The 17,647-nt window shown below is 39.0% G+C and overlaps 2 protein-coding genes across 5 annotated transcripts in view; one reads left to right on the top strand and one right to left on the bottom strand.

Moving 5' to 3' along the window:
• The window catches only part of OSMR (oncostatin M receptor), a 31,330-nt gene extending 21,973 nt beyond the window's left edge, over positions 1-9,357 (top strand). For 3 of the 4 annotated variants that reach the window (XM_014875491.2, XM_088156202.1, XM_014875489.2), the window contains 5 exons: positions 281-460; positions 2,126-2,290; positions 3,758-3,836; positions 4,112-4,184; positions 5,178-9,357. In XM_014875491.2, the coding sequence (XP_014730977.2) occupies positions 281-460; positions 2,126-2,290; positions 3,758-3,836; positions 4,112-4,184; positions 5,178-5,633 (953 nt within the window). In that variant the 3' untranslated portion in view covers positions 5,634-9,357. The remainder of the gene's footprint in view (positions 1-280; positions 461-2,125; positions 2,291-3,757; positions 3,837-4,111; positions 4,185-5,177) is intronic. The other variant, XM_088156203.1, reaches the window with a different exon arrangement.
• Positions 8,670-17,647, bottom strand: part of RICTOR (RPTOR independent companion of MTOR complex 2) — a 73,761-nt gene continuing 64,783 nt past the window's right edge. Inside the window, exons 34-38 of the mRNA XM_014875488.2 lie at positions 16,598-16,831; positions 15,357-15,509; positions 14,533-14,656; positions 13,531-13,669; positions 8,670-13,369 (exon numbers count right to left, since the gene is read on the bottom strand). Coding sequence (XP_014730974.1) covers positions 13,295-13,369; positions 13,531-13,669; positions 14,533-14,656; positions 15,357-15,509; positions 16,598-16,831 — 725 coding nt within the window. The 3' untranslated portion in view covers positions 8,670-13,294. The remainder of the gene's footprint in view (positions 13,370-13,530; positions 13,670-14,532; positions 14,657-15,356; positions 15,510-16,597; positions 16,832-17,647) is intronic.

The following is a 17,647-nucleotide window of genomic DNA, read 5'->3' as shown; positions in this document are numbered from 1 at the left end:
GCCCTACATAAAGGATATCTGGCTAGTACAGTGACCAGGTAGAGCCCATGTTTATTAGGAGAGCTAAACAAAACTATGATTATCAGTTATTACTTTGTGTGTTATGTGGATGCATGAAGGCTTTGTGAAGCTGACAGATTTTGTGGAGGACTTTGGCTTTATTCAGCTTTTAAATACAAGAGAGATATAAGCACCATATGAGAATGTGGATTTTTCAAATGATAAGAGAAAACACTCATGAATAATTGCAAGTTTAACTTGAATTTCACCTTTCTTACAGCTCCTCGTCTTGACCCTATTGTGAGAAAAGTTGACCTGACTTACAATTCAGTAACACTGTCCTGGGATTCTTATCTCACAAATGAGTCAGAGCCTGGTTTTGTAAGAGGCTTCCATGTTTATGTGTCACCTGTACAAGGGAACTGCAATTTGAAAGGATCAAAAAAGCACATTCTTTCAGGTAACTGAGCTCTCTACTACAGAAAGTTTTGTCGTTGATACAAGTGGAAGACTTGCTGGTATTGCAGCATCTTAGAAGGTTCACACTGGGCAGTCTGGCTGGCTCATTCAGCTGTCGATAGATATCAACACCTGTTGCTTTTGGTTCCTCTCAGTGCTTGAGGTGCTGGAAGGCAGAAGTGATTCCTGGCTTTATAGTGATTTACAGCCCACATCTTGTTGTCCATGACTCCTTTTGAGCTCCAGAAAACACTCCTTTGGTACTATAGGAGGAGTTCTGCCTCTTGTGATGTGAGTTCTGGATGAATGTTGAAAAACATCTGTTTGTGGTCTACTTGGATAAAAGTTGTAAGAAGTGTGTTAGTCTTACTAGGATTTAGGGTATTTTAGAAGCAGATGGGATACAATTTATTTCCTTCAAAATTGGAGCACTGTATAAATTCCCCAAGTAAATTCTTTTTTAGTGAAAGTATTTGTGTGGGTGTTCTACAATAGATTCCTTCAGCAGAACTGAGCTATGAAGTGGCACAATGCCACAACTATATATCAGACCTTTCTGTTCCTCATGCAAAACTGCTCCAGATGACTTTGCTCCATTATAATTTTCAGATGTTTCCAACACGTTAAAAGAATACATTTTTTTTCCTTGCCTCTTCTGCTTGGGTCATGGCCTATGTTCTTCTGCTGATTAGATTACTGCCAGGATGAAAAGCATAATTCGAACTGAGGGAGGCTTATGTAGAAGTTCTTGTCAGAACTGAACTAACCATATAAGTACTCTAATTCTGTAAGTAATCTCAGTTAAACTTTAAAAAGTTTAAATAAAAGATTTTGTGCTTCACTGCTTCTACTAGCAGACAAGGGGCGTGACTGAAAACAGAAGAAATAACCCATTTCTCCCAGAGGTTTGGGAATTGCACAATAGAGAGGCAAAAGAGCTGAGCAAAAGGCAGAGATTTCTTGCTTTTGATTATCTTCAAAGAAATTGACATGAGCTTAAGGGCTACAGGATTCTGGTAAAAAAAAAAAAGGCAAAACTCAAATCATTCTGGCACAATGCTCAAGGAAGAAGAAATTAAAATAAACAAGATTCAGTCTTTGACAACAAGTTGTTAGGTGTCTGCCAGAGGAGGACATTGCTGTGGCCAGTCCAGTTAGAAGGGATGTGAGTTCAGCCCAGTGGCAGTGAGTCAGGATGCATCATCCTTCCTGGAAGAAAGTGAGCAAATTACAAACAAGGCGGATTGCAAATGTTTTGTTATTTCAGTTAACTGGTTTTGTAATATTTTGGGGGCAACTTATTGCAACCTTTCAATACCTAACAGGGGGCTTTTTAAAAAAAGATGGAGAGAGACTTTTTACCAGGGCCTGCACTGATAGGACATGTGGTAATGGTTTTAAACTGGAAGATTGTAAGTTTAGATTAGCTATTAGGAGAAGATTTACTGTGAGGGTGGTGAGGCCCTGGCACAGGTTGCCCAGAGAAGCTGTGGATGTCCCGTGTCTGTCAGTGTTCAAGGCCAGGCTGGATGGGGCTGGGTAACCTGGTCAAGTGGAAGGTGTCCCTGTCCACGGCAGGGGAGATGGAACTACGTGATCCTTGGGGTCCCATCTAACCCAGAGAATTCTGTGATCCCATGATTCTATCTTATCTATTTTGTTTTAGATGAATCAGAGCTGTGTAAATACACAATTGAAAACCCAGAAGAAAAGAGATACACCGTGAAACACCTGATGCCAAACACAAAATACAAAGTAGTGGTTAAAGCATTTACAGGTGGAGGAGAGACTCCCATTACTGACTTTAGATACATAGATACACCATATAACTGTGAGTACTGGCTGTGAATAATGTCCTCTAGCAGAAGGATGGGATGATTTAAAATGTTATAACAATCTTCCTTTGTTAAGGGAAAACATTCAAATTCAAAAAATTCAATGCAACATTCACTTAAGAAAGAATCCAACTGAGAAATGATACAAGCATACCAACATGGCATTTTGATACTTCTAAGTCGACAGGATTTTTTCTATATTTTAGAATGAGCCTAATTCACATCCTTTTTTAAGTCTTACACCCTTCTGGGTAATAGCTGAGTATGTGCACATTTAAATGCCAGCAAGTCTGTTTGTCAGAACTCATTCAAGAATTGTGTTTGGACTTAACTGGTTTTCTAATATAGGAAAACGTACAGACTTGTGTGCAAACAGGCAATTCCTGTATGGAGTCTTGAACTTCTAATGTTGATTCTTACTCTCATCAGTCTTTAAAACTATTGCCAAGTTCACTCCTTCACAAGCCAATACAGAAGGGTTGTTGGCAAGGCCACAGTAGTTTGCTAACGGGGCAGATTTGATCACAAAGCAGAAGAGGAAATTACTTGCCCATAACTTTGTCCCTTGAAAATACCAGTCAGCATGGTTGTGAAACTTACGATCCAAACTAGAGATGCCTGGTTTTGAAAGACTTGTTGGAGATGAAGGGGAAGGGATGGGAAAGAGGGAAGGAAGCGTTGGCTTATGCAAGGATACTCCATGTTTGAGGCTAACTACTACCGTGTCATGGCACCCTCACAGGCATGCTTCTGCTTCTAATTTCTAGCGCCCATCAGCCAGCCAGACCTTTGTACAGCCAAGCAGAGAATAAAAACAAGGGCTTAATTAACCCTAAAGAGATACAAGGAGAATGTAACATGTCCATTCCCTCCTGTGGTATGTGATACACAAACTCTCTGGCACAGGGCAGGAAGGCACTGGACAAGGCAGAGGGAGAGCAGGCACTAACCAGTGCTCCGCTCAGCCCACCTACAGCCTCAGCTGTTTGTGAACAGCATAACCCAGGGCTGTCTTCCAGCTAGAAGGGAATACTGTATCAGCATAAATCCTAGGAGACTGAACAGTTGTGTAGTGTTTTTCTTGCTATAGTCAGTCCAAAATGGAATCTATCTCCTCTGTGGGTCTGAGAGAAAACCTGAAATAATATTTAAGTTAGGTTATCATGGCCTTAAATTTTGTAAATTAGTCTTACAGCTAAGGTGCCAATAGGAGAGAAAATAAAAAGCAATCTAGTTATAATTCCATTCTGGTAAAGGGAATCAAGGTCTAAAGGCTTACAGAGGTTTCCCAGAACGTCCAGCCAAGGTACTTTGCAACCATGGGCCACAGACTGCTGAGTTAGTGGCAGGCATCCCACACAAACTTGATGTTATTTTTTGCCCCAGAAACTAAAGCTATATTGACTTTAATATGTGAGAAGTTAATAAAAGCCCCCTTTTTAAAAAGTATTTTTCTTCCTCAGCAAACATCCTGTACTTTGTATTCCTGGTAGTGATAGTCCCAACCGTAGTAGCAGCTATATGTCACTGGAAGATGAAGTGGTAAGTTGTAATGCATATTTCTGTTGTAGACAGAGAATATAACTAATCTAATTCACAAACCACTGCTGCAGCTTGTTGCTTCCAGCCCACTGCAAGGCCTCATTCATTTCTTCCTTTGGCTGTCTGACTGTGTGGATGTTTTAAGTAGTTGGCTTTTTCTGAGACACTGGTCATCTGCTGCTGTGCCTTGACAGATCTGTGGGTGGCTTCTGCTGGTAGAGCGTGCTTTGATAAGAGAGCAAAAATGTCATTTGTTTTGGTCTCTTTATTTCCAGGGTGAAAGAGTGCTGCTGTCCTGCAATACCTAGTCCTAACAAGAGCAAAGTGCTGTCATTCAAAGAGTTTAAGGTAAGATCACTGAAAATCTAGAGTTTTTAATTTGTCCATTCTTTGCTTAGTAGATCTAAAAAAGAAAAACTATTCTTGTGTTGACTTAATTTTAAAATTTACTTCTTGTCAGGTTTTGTGTTGACTGCATTTAATCATTATACACAAATTAACACAGTTTAATATTATCATTTAGTGGAAAACTCTTCTTTTGACATTCATATGACTCTACAATAACCAGCTTATATTGCAGTTTGTTGCTGCAAAAAGAAAATGCACAACTGGAGAATAAAGGAAATCTTTTGATCAGCTGGTGATTCCTCCACTGTTGCTGTTCAAACCCCTGCACTGCCTGAACTCAATAGTCCAGAGGATACTGAACTTCCCTGCAGCCCGTGAGCTGTGTCTGCCCCAATTCCCTCGGGAGGACACTGCAGGGCTGTGCACTTGCTGGCCTTGGGAGGATGCAGGGGGTTCTGCCAGGAACTGCCAGGCCTGGCTGGGAGAACAGGATTGGCAAAAGGCCTTCAGCTTCTTCTGTGGCCCCTTTGAACTGGGAGCTGCTGCTTCTGTGCTTCGTGCAGGGGGCTCCAAAGCCTTTGCCCTGACACCTGTGGAGGTGTTCACTGAATAGCAGCACGAGAGCGAGGAGTGAAGTACACCTAACAGCCACTGCTGCTGTCTTCCAGTTGCTTCTGCCTCAAACTAAAACCAGAATGCATAAAAAAACCTGGCAAAGTCTTTAGAGTAGAGGGAAGTGGTTCCTTCCTCAAATATCATCATTGTGAATTCACTTAAAACAGAAATCTCTAAATAAATAGTCTGATAAATTTCACATAACATATAGCTTCCATTGAACATCCTCTACAGAGCTTTTCCTTCAAATTCATTTATTTGAAAAGTGTAAACTAAAAAAACCTGAGGAATATTAGAATTCCTTAAAGTAATCACTCTCCTTTCCTACTCTGGGCTTCTTTCATTGAGTAATTTTTTTGCTTAATGATCCTCTTGCAGATTGATTCTGAGAAAGTGATGAAGATCAATGACTGCCTTCCTGATGTGCTAGCCACGGACAGTGATGCTGAAGTTCAGAAATTGCGTCCCGTTACCTGGAGCTCGTTATCATCAACATCAACTGAAGATAAGATTGATGGTCACAGTTCTTCCTGGATTTACCCTAGTGAAAATGTAGTGAGAGACTTTCCACCCACACCTACACATCAGACTCATACTTGTTTTGAGAATTTTGCTTATTCTTCTCCACTTGAAGCTGAATCTGATCCCTACCATATACCAGAGACACTGGAAGCAGGCAGGACAAATCAGGCAGTGATGCTGTACCAGCCACAATGCTATTTAGATATTTTTCATGAGGATTCAGCCTCAACTACCAGAGAAATAGCTGAGAGAAAGAACAGTCTGAGATACATCTCACAAACAGACGTACACTGCCTGGGTGAGAGGCTTTGATGTTCTGTCCTCCAGTGGGTCCATCCAGTGTTTGCCTACACACTATAAATGAGAATTTCTAAAACCACAGCTTCTTTTGATTAGAGTTCTCACAAGCCCAGCTGCCTGACTTCCATTAATATGGCAAAGCTGTTGTTTTGAGTACTGATTTACACAGGAATTATGTGTGTTACAGTTCCACTACAACTAACAGGCATTAGGTGACATTTAAGGGCTGGTATGTGGCCTGTATTATGCAGAATACATCACAGCAATCTGTCACAGGCTGATGCAGAGAACTCCTTTATTTTGCAGAGATTAAAACTGTTCATAAAGTAGAGGAGCAAATGAAACAAGGGGGAAGGTTGTGCTGCTCAAGGAGTGTATTTCTCTTGCAGTGTTCTGTGTACTCTGGCCACCCCAGCCAATGGGTACTGTGCTACTGCTCATGGAGCATTACCCAGCCCGGTCATTTTGGGGCTGGCTTATTTTTTCTCTCTCAAACAATGTAAGGAATCATCATAGAAGGATGATGCACACCTGCACACAGTGCAGCTCATTCCTAGAAGATTCTAAGGAACTTTTGACTTCCCCAGGAGTGCTGCCCAGAGCACCCAAATGCAGTGATCATCATTCTTTTACTTTACCTGTGTCCCAACTACACTTGATGTGTTAAAGAGCATAGAAAATAGTTTTTTTTATAGGTAAGACCCTGTTTCCATTTCTTCTAACTGGGCCTCCTCACACTTATGCCTTCTCTGCCTAAAGACCCTTTAAAATCATCTGAACTATACATTGAAGAGACGTAGGGAGTTAGGTGGAGTTAATTTTCCAGAGGTGGTACCACATGGCTTGGTCTCTCTGCCTGTGCACATGAACTGAACTTTTGGTATTGACCCCTGTACTTCTATAGCAAGCCCCAACCTGCTAACCAACCAAATAACCAACCAATCAACCAGACAGACTGGTCATAACCACAGGTATATGAATCCCATTTGTGAAGATCATATTCAGGCTGCATACATCTAGATCTCTCAACACTAGTTTTGTATGTGTTAAAAAAACAAAACTAAAGAAATATTTATTGTAACTCTCAGAATCCCTACAGTAGGCAACAGTGAATTTGGCCTTTCATTTTGAAATCGTACAGTTGTAATGAAGCAGTACAGTTGTAATTGTAGCTGAAAGTCTCATCAAATTTGCCTCAGTGCACAAGGAATCCTTTGGTTTTGCCTCCTTATGCTGTTTGGAATCCGTCGCAAAGAGATGGTTTCAACTTAAGAGCACAGCATAAGTGATTCTCAAAGGTGAAACAGAGAAAGTGTATCTGACAATTTTATGTTCAGCTAGTTTGCGAAAATGCAGTTACTTGCCTTCCCTGTGTTTCACTAGCTAATCACACTCCTAGAAATCAAGCAGCTGCAGACAAAGTGAGTTCTGATACTAAACCACATCTAGTTGTATTCTGTTGCTTACAGATACTGTTGTAATGTCACAAGCTGTGTTGCAACAGGAAAACCAGTAAGGCCTTGCACAGCCTGTGGGCCGAGACAAGCACTGACTGCAAACAGAGGGAGAAGTCTTCAGCGAGGAAAAGGGGAGGAACAAAGATACAGACACAGAGATGGGCAGACGTGATTCAGGTGTTCAGTCACACCATGTCATGTCCGTCTGTGTGCTGTGCACAGGTGCAGGTGGCTCACAGACTTGAGAAGCAGAGTTTGCACATGGTCCTTCCTTTCAGCCTCCAGCCAGCCGAGTAAGGAAACACAGTGGGTCACCTTCTGCTGAAGGACAAGGGAACAGGGAGGGTAAAGGACAAGGCTGAACCTATTTGACAGATACATCCCAGGGAAACTTCCTCCCTTTATCTTAACCTCTTCTTCGAGTAACAATGCATGTGAAAGCTTGATACCACAATATCTTTACAGCTTGGAACATTTGCTTCTCCAGAGTGCTTCATCACGTTATATGTATTTGTGTAGCTTAAAAGCTTTACTGCTGGAAAAAACGCCAGTAAACATAAGGGAGCTGCTTTGTCACAACCAATACAAAACTTCTGAGCTCTGCATTTCAGAAAAAAGGTGTATTTATTCTAAAATGTTGAAACGGTATCCTAAATCAAGAGCTATGTACTAAGGAATTCAGAGGAAGATAGAGGTCTGTCAAAGAAATCAGAGTATTGTACAAAAAAGCATTTTAAATTTTGACATTGCTGCAGCTCCTCGTGCCAAGGGGACAGCTGCAACCAGGCACAAGTTCCTGCTTTGAAAAAGCTGCTGTCACTGAGGCCTGGCTGCAGCAATTCCTCCCAGGAAGTGATCAAGGTGTTTGTGGGTTCAGCCACAAAGTTGTGCTTTCCTGATGTTGGGATCAGACACCTGGGCCTGACCGAGTTCCCACCTCTCAGTCTCCTGGTCATTCTGTTCTGATGAAATTCCATTTTCTGTGTGCAGTGACACACTTGACCACATTCCAGATTTCTGAGTGAGGGAACGAGAAGCTGGCTCCTCTTTCCCTATAAACCCTCCTGATTCCTGGCTCCGATGGGTGGTGCTTTGTGAAACCTCCTGTGCATAAAAAGACACAAATGGAGGGTTCCAGGAAGGATAATGCTTCTGTGCCAGTCAAAGGGCACACTCTGGGCACCAGAACTGAAGATTAGAGAAGGATTTTGGCATATGTGGAGAAGTGTGTATAATTTTTATATATTAAAACATCTGTCTTACATTAATGGTTAAATGAATTCAAAACTGTAATCCTTTTTTTTTTGTTCATAATGCAACTTTCACAGCTGTTGTTGAAATGCTAATACTTAAACCATCACATTGTAGAAAATCATTCTCAGTATGTTAAATTAAAAAAAAAAAAAAAAAGATGTGTGGACTATAAAAGAGTCTCTGTATCTTATAAAGCATTTATGTAAAATATATTTTTGCCAAAAAAAAATATTTTGGAAGCTTCTGATTGTTCTAGTTAACTAGTAATTACAAATATAAATTAAATTCCAACCCCTTTCTAATGCTGAGAGGTACATAGGAGACCAGAACAACTATAAGAAGTTTAAGTACATTTTATTAACGCATCCCTTTGAGAAGACTACGCTTTAGGAGGCCTTTAATGCTCATTGACATGAACTGTACACAGTATACAAAAAAAAAAAGCAAAAGAAAAAAGAAAAACACAAAAAAAATCAAGGTGGGCAATACCATTTTGGGACAAGCCTCTGTTTAAATTATACACAGCTCAATGCAATATTCTTACGTAAAATATATAAATACTTTTTCTTTCTATGTTACAGGTATACAATATAAATCAGATTTCAATGTCTGTTCAGTGACCTACAAACACTAGAACCTCCAAATATGTAGCAGCGTATTACTAAACAAAAAAAGACCACACAGGACAGTGAGAATAAGTATTGAGATTTTTCTTGATCCCTTCCCTCAGATCAGAAAGATTAATTTAAATTATAACTTGTAATGCAGTTTTAGGGATGCTGACAGCCCAGTATTAAAACAATTTTTCAATTAGATTTACGAGGTGTAAAGCCTTTTTCCCCTTTAGACATAGCATCTTGTGCTGAAACACCCTATTCAGTGGCAAAATGACATTACATTTTTGGCATAAATTAAGTTTTGCAAATAAAATAGTGTATTGTTAAAAGCAACTCAAGCAAAATGTGCAATTTCTGCATGTTGTGGCATTGCTGTCCATCTACTCTATAAAAATATCCCAAAGAAAATCCACGTTCTTTAATGACTAAAAATCTGTTGAAAACAAAACTATCCAGGGAACCACCACTGGGAGTTAAAAACTCAAGGAGATGGAGACCTCCAGAAATATAACAGCATGGTTTCTAGCGTGTCCTCAAAAAGTCGTTGACAGTTTTAAGATTTTGCTCTCACATCGTGTACCTTTCATAAGCACACAGTAATATAAGTGTGATTTAAAAAAACCAAAAAAAAGTTGCTGGACCTGTTTTCAAGTGGCCCCAGTGCTGCTCAGAGCAGCAGGATTGTGGGGAGGTGGGCAGGACCTGAGAGCCTGGTGAGAATTCCACTGTGATTGCTGCACCTGAGCTCACATTCGCTTACAAGCTTTGCCAGCTTCCTGCTACCCAAACTAACAAACAACAAGTCCAAGGCACAGACTACAAAGCAGCAAATCTTCCTTCCCTCACTAGGTTTTGGTTACAGTCTGTTTCTTGAACAGCCACCTTAGTCTTCAGGTACATAGGAGAGGCGCTTTGGTTTTTTCAGTCTCGCTGCAAACCACAATTCTTTTCAGACCACTATGTATGTTTGAAAGTGAAATCAGAAAGACAAGCAGGATTCTCACAGGTGCCTTATAAATGTTTATAAGGGCAGCTTACCTCAGTGTGCTGAGCCACTGCACCCGAGACTAGTGAGCTGTTTAGGACTCGAGGAGAAACCACCACTACCTTGCAAAGAGAGCACATTTGGGGTATGTTTGTCAGAGGACAATCGAGTAAGAGCTGTCAGATGAGGACAAGCAAGTTTCAAGCACAACATGCCAGAGGCACCACATACAAGTTGGGAAATTCAAAGCCTGATCATCTCCAGCTCCAAGTGATGTCCACAACAGCTGGGACATTCTGCATTTCTGATTTTCAGAGGTGAAAAGTTCTTCTCCAAAAGGAGACGCTCAGCCCCCAGCCTTGTCCTCCTTCCCTCCGTGGAGAGGACCAGGCCGTCATGGAGGCGCCTGTCAGTCAGCTCTCTGCTCTTTGGAAAGGGCTCCCCCTTCCCCTGCCTGACAGAGCAGACCAGGAAAATCAAGCAGCTGATGGTTCCACAAGCAGCCTCTCCCTCCTGGAGCGACTCCCACCTCTGGGCTGTGTGTGAGCAAGTTGAGTCCTTGAGTTTTCCCTGCCACAGCAACCGAACTGCATTTGTGTACAGTTCAAGTGAATGCTACACATGTTACCATTTATTGAGCAGTATCACCAATCACTCAGACTGGAAATATAAAAAGTGGGTGGTCTGTCAGCTTCCCTAGGAGAAGTGGAAGAGATTTTTTATTAGGGCTAATGTAAGCACAATCATTATTTACTACAGCTTTCTTTCGAAGTTTTATCATGATACAAATAAAACCCCAAAATAAGGACTTTGAAAGGGACATTTAAAAAAAAGAGAACTATAAAATTAGAAATTCACAGTTTATACCTAAGCCAATATAAATTTCCTTCAATAACAGTATCCCCTTCATATGCCAATTAAAGTGAAACATCAATGTGAGCTTAATGTCAGTGTGTAAATTAATTTTCTAGAAATGTATGTTATGTACAATACAGACTTAACATCCTTGATGCATACTTGTTGAAATCTACTGACACTCATACACTTTCAGAAGAAAAATCACGCTTTATAACTGAATTTGCAGCCATAATTTTTTATGTCAAGTTTCTGTTGTCATGGATCCCCACACAAGCGTGTTATTCAGAACACATGAGCATTTCAGGATGGAGATTCTTTCAAAAGTATATTTGCTTACTTTCCTATAATCGGAGGCCTTCCTATGATGCTTTCTACATTAAGTGCTATGGGTTAAACTTAACAATGAACAGAGGTGGGTTTTTTAAATACAGGTGATAAAACTTGTTTATTTTGCCTTAACTGCAGAAAAATAACATGGAGTTGTTTGATGTAACTCCATTTAGTTATTAAAACAAATCTCTTCTACTCTAGCCTAACTGAGGTAGTGTTTGAAACTACTGTATAACATATGCTATCCCCATTTGTGGGAAAACTACATTATTTTCCTTTGGAGTTTATACCACTATTTGGTCTACTGTGATTGACATTTTGGTTTTACAGAAGCATTTATTTCTCACGACCAGAAGTCTAATAGTTACTGGTGTGGTGTGTTTACTAAAAACTTCAAACATGTCTTGCCACACAGATGTATTATTTAAGTCAATGACCATAGAAGAGTTCAATCAGTTTCTTTTTGCTCCTTTCAGTGGGAACTCATGAAAAGATAATCTAAGGAACTAAATTTGACTATGAGCAGCAACTTACAGTCTGCTTTACCAGAACCTGATGGTATGCAGTGCACACTAGAATTCAGGGAAGTGATAGCTGCAAAGCAGTGCTTATGTGGCATGATGAAATTTCCAATGAGAACAAATAAATTCTACGTTTCACTAGGAATTGTGTGTTACTGTTCACAGGACTACTTATTGAAATCTCCAGTAGCATAGCTAGTAAGAACAGAGATATGAGCATCAGGATAAATTTCACTTAAGTATTAATCTGACAATTATAAAAAATGGTAGGAGTGAATGGATAAAAATACGTTCTACTTAGTACAGTCCAGCTGAATTATTCACCTATATCAAAATCAAAGGGTAATCCCTTCTATTACAGGCATTCTAACAAAGGTGGCCATGCTACTGTATATACACATTTGCATATATTTATACTACCTTTATATAAAGGCTTCTGAATCTTTAGATCCATGATAAAAGTGACAGGGATTCCTATTTTTTTTTTTAGCTTGCACTTACTAGTTTAGAAACGGCACTAGTAACAGGATAGAGGCAACTACTTCAATCATTACCAGTCACTGTATCATTTAACTTTTGCAACAAGTCTTAAATACCAGTACAAAATTATAAGTACGGCTGCTCCAAAATTTGTTACTTTAAGGCTTTTCACTACAATTATTAGTACTATCTGATGCTTGATCACTAATCCATTGAAAATTCAAATAAACCTTTGTTTTTATAAAAAGCTTTTTCTGTGGAACTTGGAAAACACTCATACATAATTCTCCTCACAAAACCTGCAATGATTAAATGTCTTCAAGTTCAGTTTATACAATATTTGCTTATCTGATACAAATCATGCTTTTTAAAGAATTGCAGTTGAGTAAGACCCACATCTGTACTATATGACCATGAGTGTAGAAACTGCAAACACATGCATAGTATTCAGGGAAAACAATCTATTACAGCATTTTAAGTTTTAAATGACTTGTTTTGAAAATCAAATTGTAGTGAAAATCCTTAACTGGTTCAGATAAGATACATGTATGCAATGAAATAGAAGAGACTGCTAATAAAATGTCTTACAACTATAGCAATATTAAAATAACTTAATGAAACCTCAGATTCATTTCTTTCTGTCTGAAGTTACAAATCCCCAAAGTAGTGTTATAAACAGTACAAAAATCAACAGAGAAGGGCTAACATTAATCCCCTGGTGCCCACAACTACAGCAAGGCTCCCCATTGCTGGCAGTGGAATGCACCCCCATCTCTCTGATTCCTGGTATCCAGGTTTAAAAAGCAAGGCATCATTCTGCTTCTCTGGAACAGAATCGGAAGTCAATTAAAAATGTCTCTGCAAGTTGTCCTATTTCATTGTAATTTATGGTAAAAAATGAAATGAAAACTTGTGGAGGTGTTCAGTGCTTGGCTCTTGCATATACTGGTAATTACTATTATTAAAACTATGGTAATGTCTAATAAATCCCCAAAGGGCTCAAATGACTGTGCCAGTAATTGGTTGAGGAAGAAAATGTTTTCAGTTCAGTCTTCAGGTACCAGTAGCTTCTGGAAGGTTTCGAAGATGATGTTCCAAACTTTTTATCCAGTCAGTGGGAGGTTGTCTGAGCATTTCAAAGTCCATATGCAGAGCACGGCCTGAGCAGAGGTCAGGACTCAGCTGATGCATCGATTACAGGCTGTTTCGTCGGGGTTGCCAAAATCGCTTCTGCTTCCTCATGCATCTAAAAGGAAAGGATGGAGTATTAATATTGCTAGAGATTTTACTCAGGAGACATCACAAAATGGTTTCTTTGAGGATGTACCTATCTGATTATGCAGGACATGGAACCTGCACCCAGACAGCCATTTAGGTACATTCACTGCGTGTGCACCCTCCACTTACCTGCAAGAACTGAACATCTTGAAACAGCTCCTGAATGAACCTTCGGGATGGGAGTCGAAATGTACAATGTGCTAGCAAGTAGGACACCTCAGAGTAAAGGCATATGTCATCAAATGCTTGGGGGTACTTCTCCTTAATTCTGAACAAGAGAATAAACGAATTTTTTTAAGCCTTGAACAGATTTCCATTGTATTAAAAAAACCCCAAACTTTTCAATAAGATTGTCATAATTAATTCTTCAGTAATAGGCATTATAAATCCTAGAACTGACAAAGCAAGAAAATCACAACAGACAGCATTACTTTGCACAAAACTGGAAGAAGTCTACACTAATGAGATGAAACAGAATATATAACTTGTAAGTTCTACAGTCACTGAGATTGCCTAGGCTTAAAGTAACAGACTTAGAAAGAGAACAGTGTATCAAATAATTGTCATCCACATGTACATCAGTCATAAAAATATGGAAAAAGATTAAACGAATCTTTTAAACCTGTAAGCATTTTTGAAACTAAAACACACATTTCTCCATTTTCTTTTAGCAGTTGTTGGTTTCCAATATCACTAGCCCAGGAACCCACAGGTTATAAGATTTAGTCCCTGGATTTATATTCCTGTATTTGAATATTTTTTGTAAATAAATTATTTTCAGGAGTTGCTTAAAGTAGAGCTGGGCTCTTCAAGAAGTCACTTTCAGTTTTTTATTGTACTCATCTATTATTCAGCAAAAAAAAAAAGAATTAGTTTCTTTTGTAAAGATACATGCTACACTAGGTACGTAATCACTACAGTTGAATTACTGATTTTAAAAAGCCTGGTTAAGAGTAGAATACTAAACACAGAGCAAAATAGTTAAAATTATTAGCTTAGCTTCTACATTACATTCAATCATATCTGCCTGACTTTTGAGAAGTAAGATTATTCACTGTCCGTGAGACCTTAACACAATACTTAACACAACGACTAACTGCTGCTCAAGCATCTGTAATGTACTGAACTTACGTCAGCAGTCCAGTTTCATGGCCCTTAGTTCCTACTGAACTGCTCAAATTGATAACTAAACGTAAGACCTCTTTCCGCAGAAGTATCCGGCACACTGGTGTGTCATCTGGGATTGACTTTACTCCTGGAAAAATAAACAAAACAGTGTGTGGATTTAAACAGAATTGTCTTTGAGCTAATCTTACACTGTACGTCTGTTCATGCATTCCATACACACATGAACACGCATATTTACGTATATATTCTGAGCTACCAAAAATATTTCTAGTGAAGTTAGAACACCACTATTTTCAGGAATTTGAACGGTTTACCTTTTCAAAAATATTTCTATCATTTAAAAGAAAAACCGGCAAGATAAAGTTGCAGTGGTATTGTTACCCTAATTCATGTTGCAAACTGGATGAGCTTTTATCAAATAGTGGAGAATTTGAAAATCAGCTACTTTGTAAAAAACATCATAATTTAAAATATAATACAAAGGTATATAAAAAAATCTCTCTTTACAGTAATTCTTGCACTTTCTAAAAAAAAAGTTTAAAATTAGCTTTTAAAATTAACATCTGTGGGAAAAAAAGGAAATTTATTTGCTTGTAATGTCAGGTATTGAATAATCTGCAGAAATGCTGTATAGCAGAGGGGAAAGAGTTTAGAACTATATTCTCTCACCTGGAAAGGGATAATGTTTTTATTCAGATTGGTTGCTGTTTTGTCTAATATAGAGCATTAGAGTTGCAGTGTACATAAGTGAAATACAACTTTTTCACAAAGCCTAAAATATACTTTATTAGTATAGATAGTCTCAATTGTAAGGCTTTGAAACTTACCTAATACAAGCTCTGTACTCTTGGTACTGCTGGCTGAACCATGGGATACTGCATCACTACAGCCTGAAATTCCAGAAAATTTGGAGGAATGCACATCTAAGTGATTGTGAATGGTCTGCCCACACCAGTCAGTATATGGAATGTCTGAAAAATCTGACATTAAGAAGATGTTGTACCTTTGTTATTCACACTTTTCCTCAATTCACATACTTTCATTATGTTTCAACAATGACAAACATACAAGATACTGATGCACTACATACTATGCATAAATCAGCTTACAACTAGATGGTGGATTCTGGACAAAACATACTAAAACTCTTCCAAAATTGTTTGGTTTTTTTTTTTTTTTAAGTCTTAAAATACATGAGTCTTTTCCAGACATGATGGAAGCCTAAGAAGCTACTACACAAAGTACTGTTACTGATTTATCCCTGCTCCATTTTATGTAACACAATAGAGATGCTCTTGCATGTGCAGGCTTTTTTATGTTCACACAGCTATCACAGGTATTTGCAGGAAGGGCTCTGGCAAGAGCCATGCTGTGTTGCACCTGTAACTATAGCTGGGATTTTATTTGCCACCCCTTCTTGCTACAGAACTCAACCTCCAGCTCAGTTCTCTGAGCCATTCCTCACATTTGTGCATCGCCCTCTGCCAACATTGCTACCAATACATGTCTAACAGTGTCGTAAAACAGGGAGGATTCCTACTAAGCATCTGCTACTGGATTATCTTTCCATCACAGGAATTGACAAAAGGTATGTAACTGCAAGCTCTGCGGAGAAAGGTAGAAAAAATAATTCCGAATCTCGTCTGAATCTCAAAATATGAGAGAAGATGACTAAATCCCAGAAATTACAGCTCAGCTTCAACAGACTCCACGCATTTCCTTTGCTGTATTTTACGGCACAGACTTGATTTGACGTCAGACTTTTCATTAGCTGAACAGTCAGTGTCAGTTTTCAGAACACGCATTTTAAGAACTAAATAAGGTTTAAAATCTTTTATTTTGACATACTTTAAGGACTATTTAAAGGAACATGCAGGCACCTACTTCTAACGCTAAAAATGGAAAGCTGGAAATGACCATAGCAATACCACTGGTGACACAATGATCTTACTAGAGAAATAATTTTAAGGTCAATAGTCAATTAAACAAAAACCTTTGCAGATTATTTAAAGATGAACAAAAGTCAGTATTATCAGTTTTATTACACTTCTCCACAGGCAACACTAACCTGTACGATTATAGGAAGAGCTCACTTTGGTGTTAGGCTGATAACCCAGAATCTGAACGCAGACACAGTAGAGACAGTTCTCATCCGTGTGCTCCTGGAGCCCTGTGTCCTCTGTACCTTCTAAGAACTGACAGGCATCTGAACGGCTGGTATTCATTATTTCTGTGAGACTGATCTGCTGGCGCAGCATCTGGAAAGGGCTTTTGACAACATCACTGGCACCTGATGGAAGACCTGTAAATAAGATTCAGTTAACAAAAAAACTCCACAAAACCAAGCAACCAACACTAACTCTCTCAATTAATTTCCACTTTCAAGCCTTTTAAGGCTGGGGATGGAGTGCATGTGAAGACCTATACAGTTGGTTTTTTTTGAGTGGTTAAACTCCCAAGGTTGCTAGTATTTGAGAAAGAGACAAAGTTTTAGTCCCAACTTACTATACATAACAAAACATTGCAAAGGACAGAATTCAACCTCTAAGCACACAGAGTAAGAAGGTAAGTAGTAAATCCTGACATGGTATCAACATTACTAATACCCACATAACACCAATACATTACCAATTTTCATAGTGTCAAATGAGATTAACACAACGATATACCAGATGTTGAAATTACACATGCATGAATGCAAAAATAAACACAATTTAAAAAACTGTAACTTAGTGACCGTGACAGGAAGAAACTAGACTCAGCAATGCAGAAACAAGCAGAAGACACTTTAGTGACATGCTCTTCCCTGGGTGGAAAAAACAAACAAATACAGTTTTGAACAAGAGTTACTTTACACTGAAACTTAGCAAACTACAGAAACACGCCTCCAGCAAAATGAACTTTGTGCATAATATTAATACGAAAGGGAAAAAAAACCCAAAGCAAACACAGGACAACAGCTGCCCTAATAAACGATTAAAAAAAACCAGTGCCAAGCCTCCTTTTCTTCAGCTGAAAAGACACATACTAAGACCCTACATATTTCTGACTTCTCCGGAGTAAATAGGAGGTACATTCCAGAGCAAGCCAGGCATTAGAGCACTTGCAATTCTCTTGT

Source organism: Sturnus vulgaris, chromosome Z, assembly GCF_052056855.1.
Source record: "Sturnus vulgaris isolate bStuVul1 chromosome Z, bStuVul1.hap1, whole genome shotgun sequence".
Classification (NCBI taxonomy): Eukaryota; Metazoa; Chordata; class Aves; order Passeriformes; family Sturnidae; genus Sturnus; species Sturnus vulgaris.
Note: the sequence above shows the minus strand (reverse complement) of the source record. Positions and strands in the feature narration are given on the sequence as shown.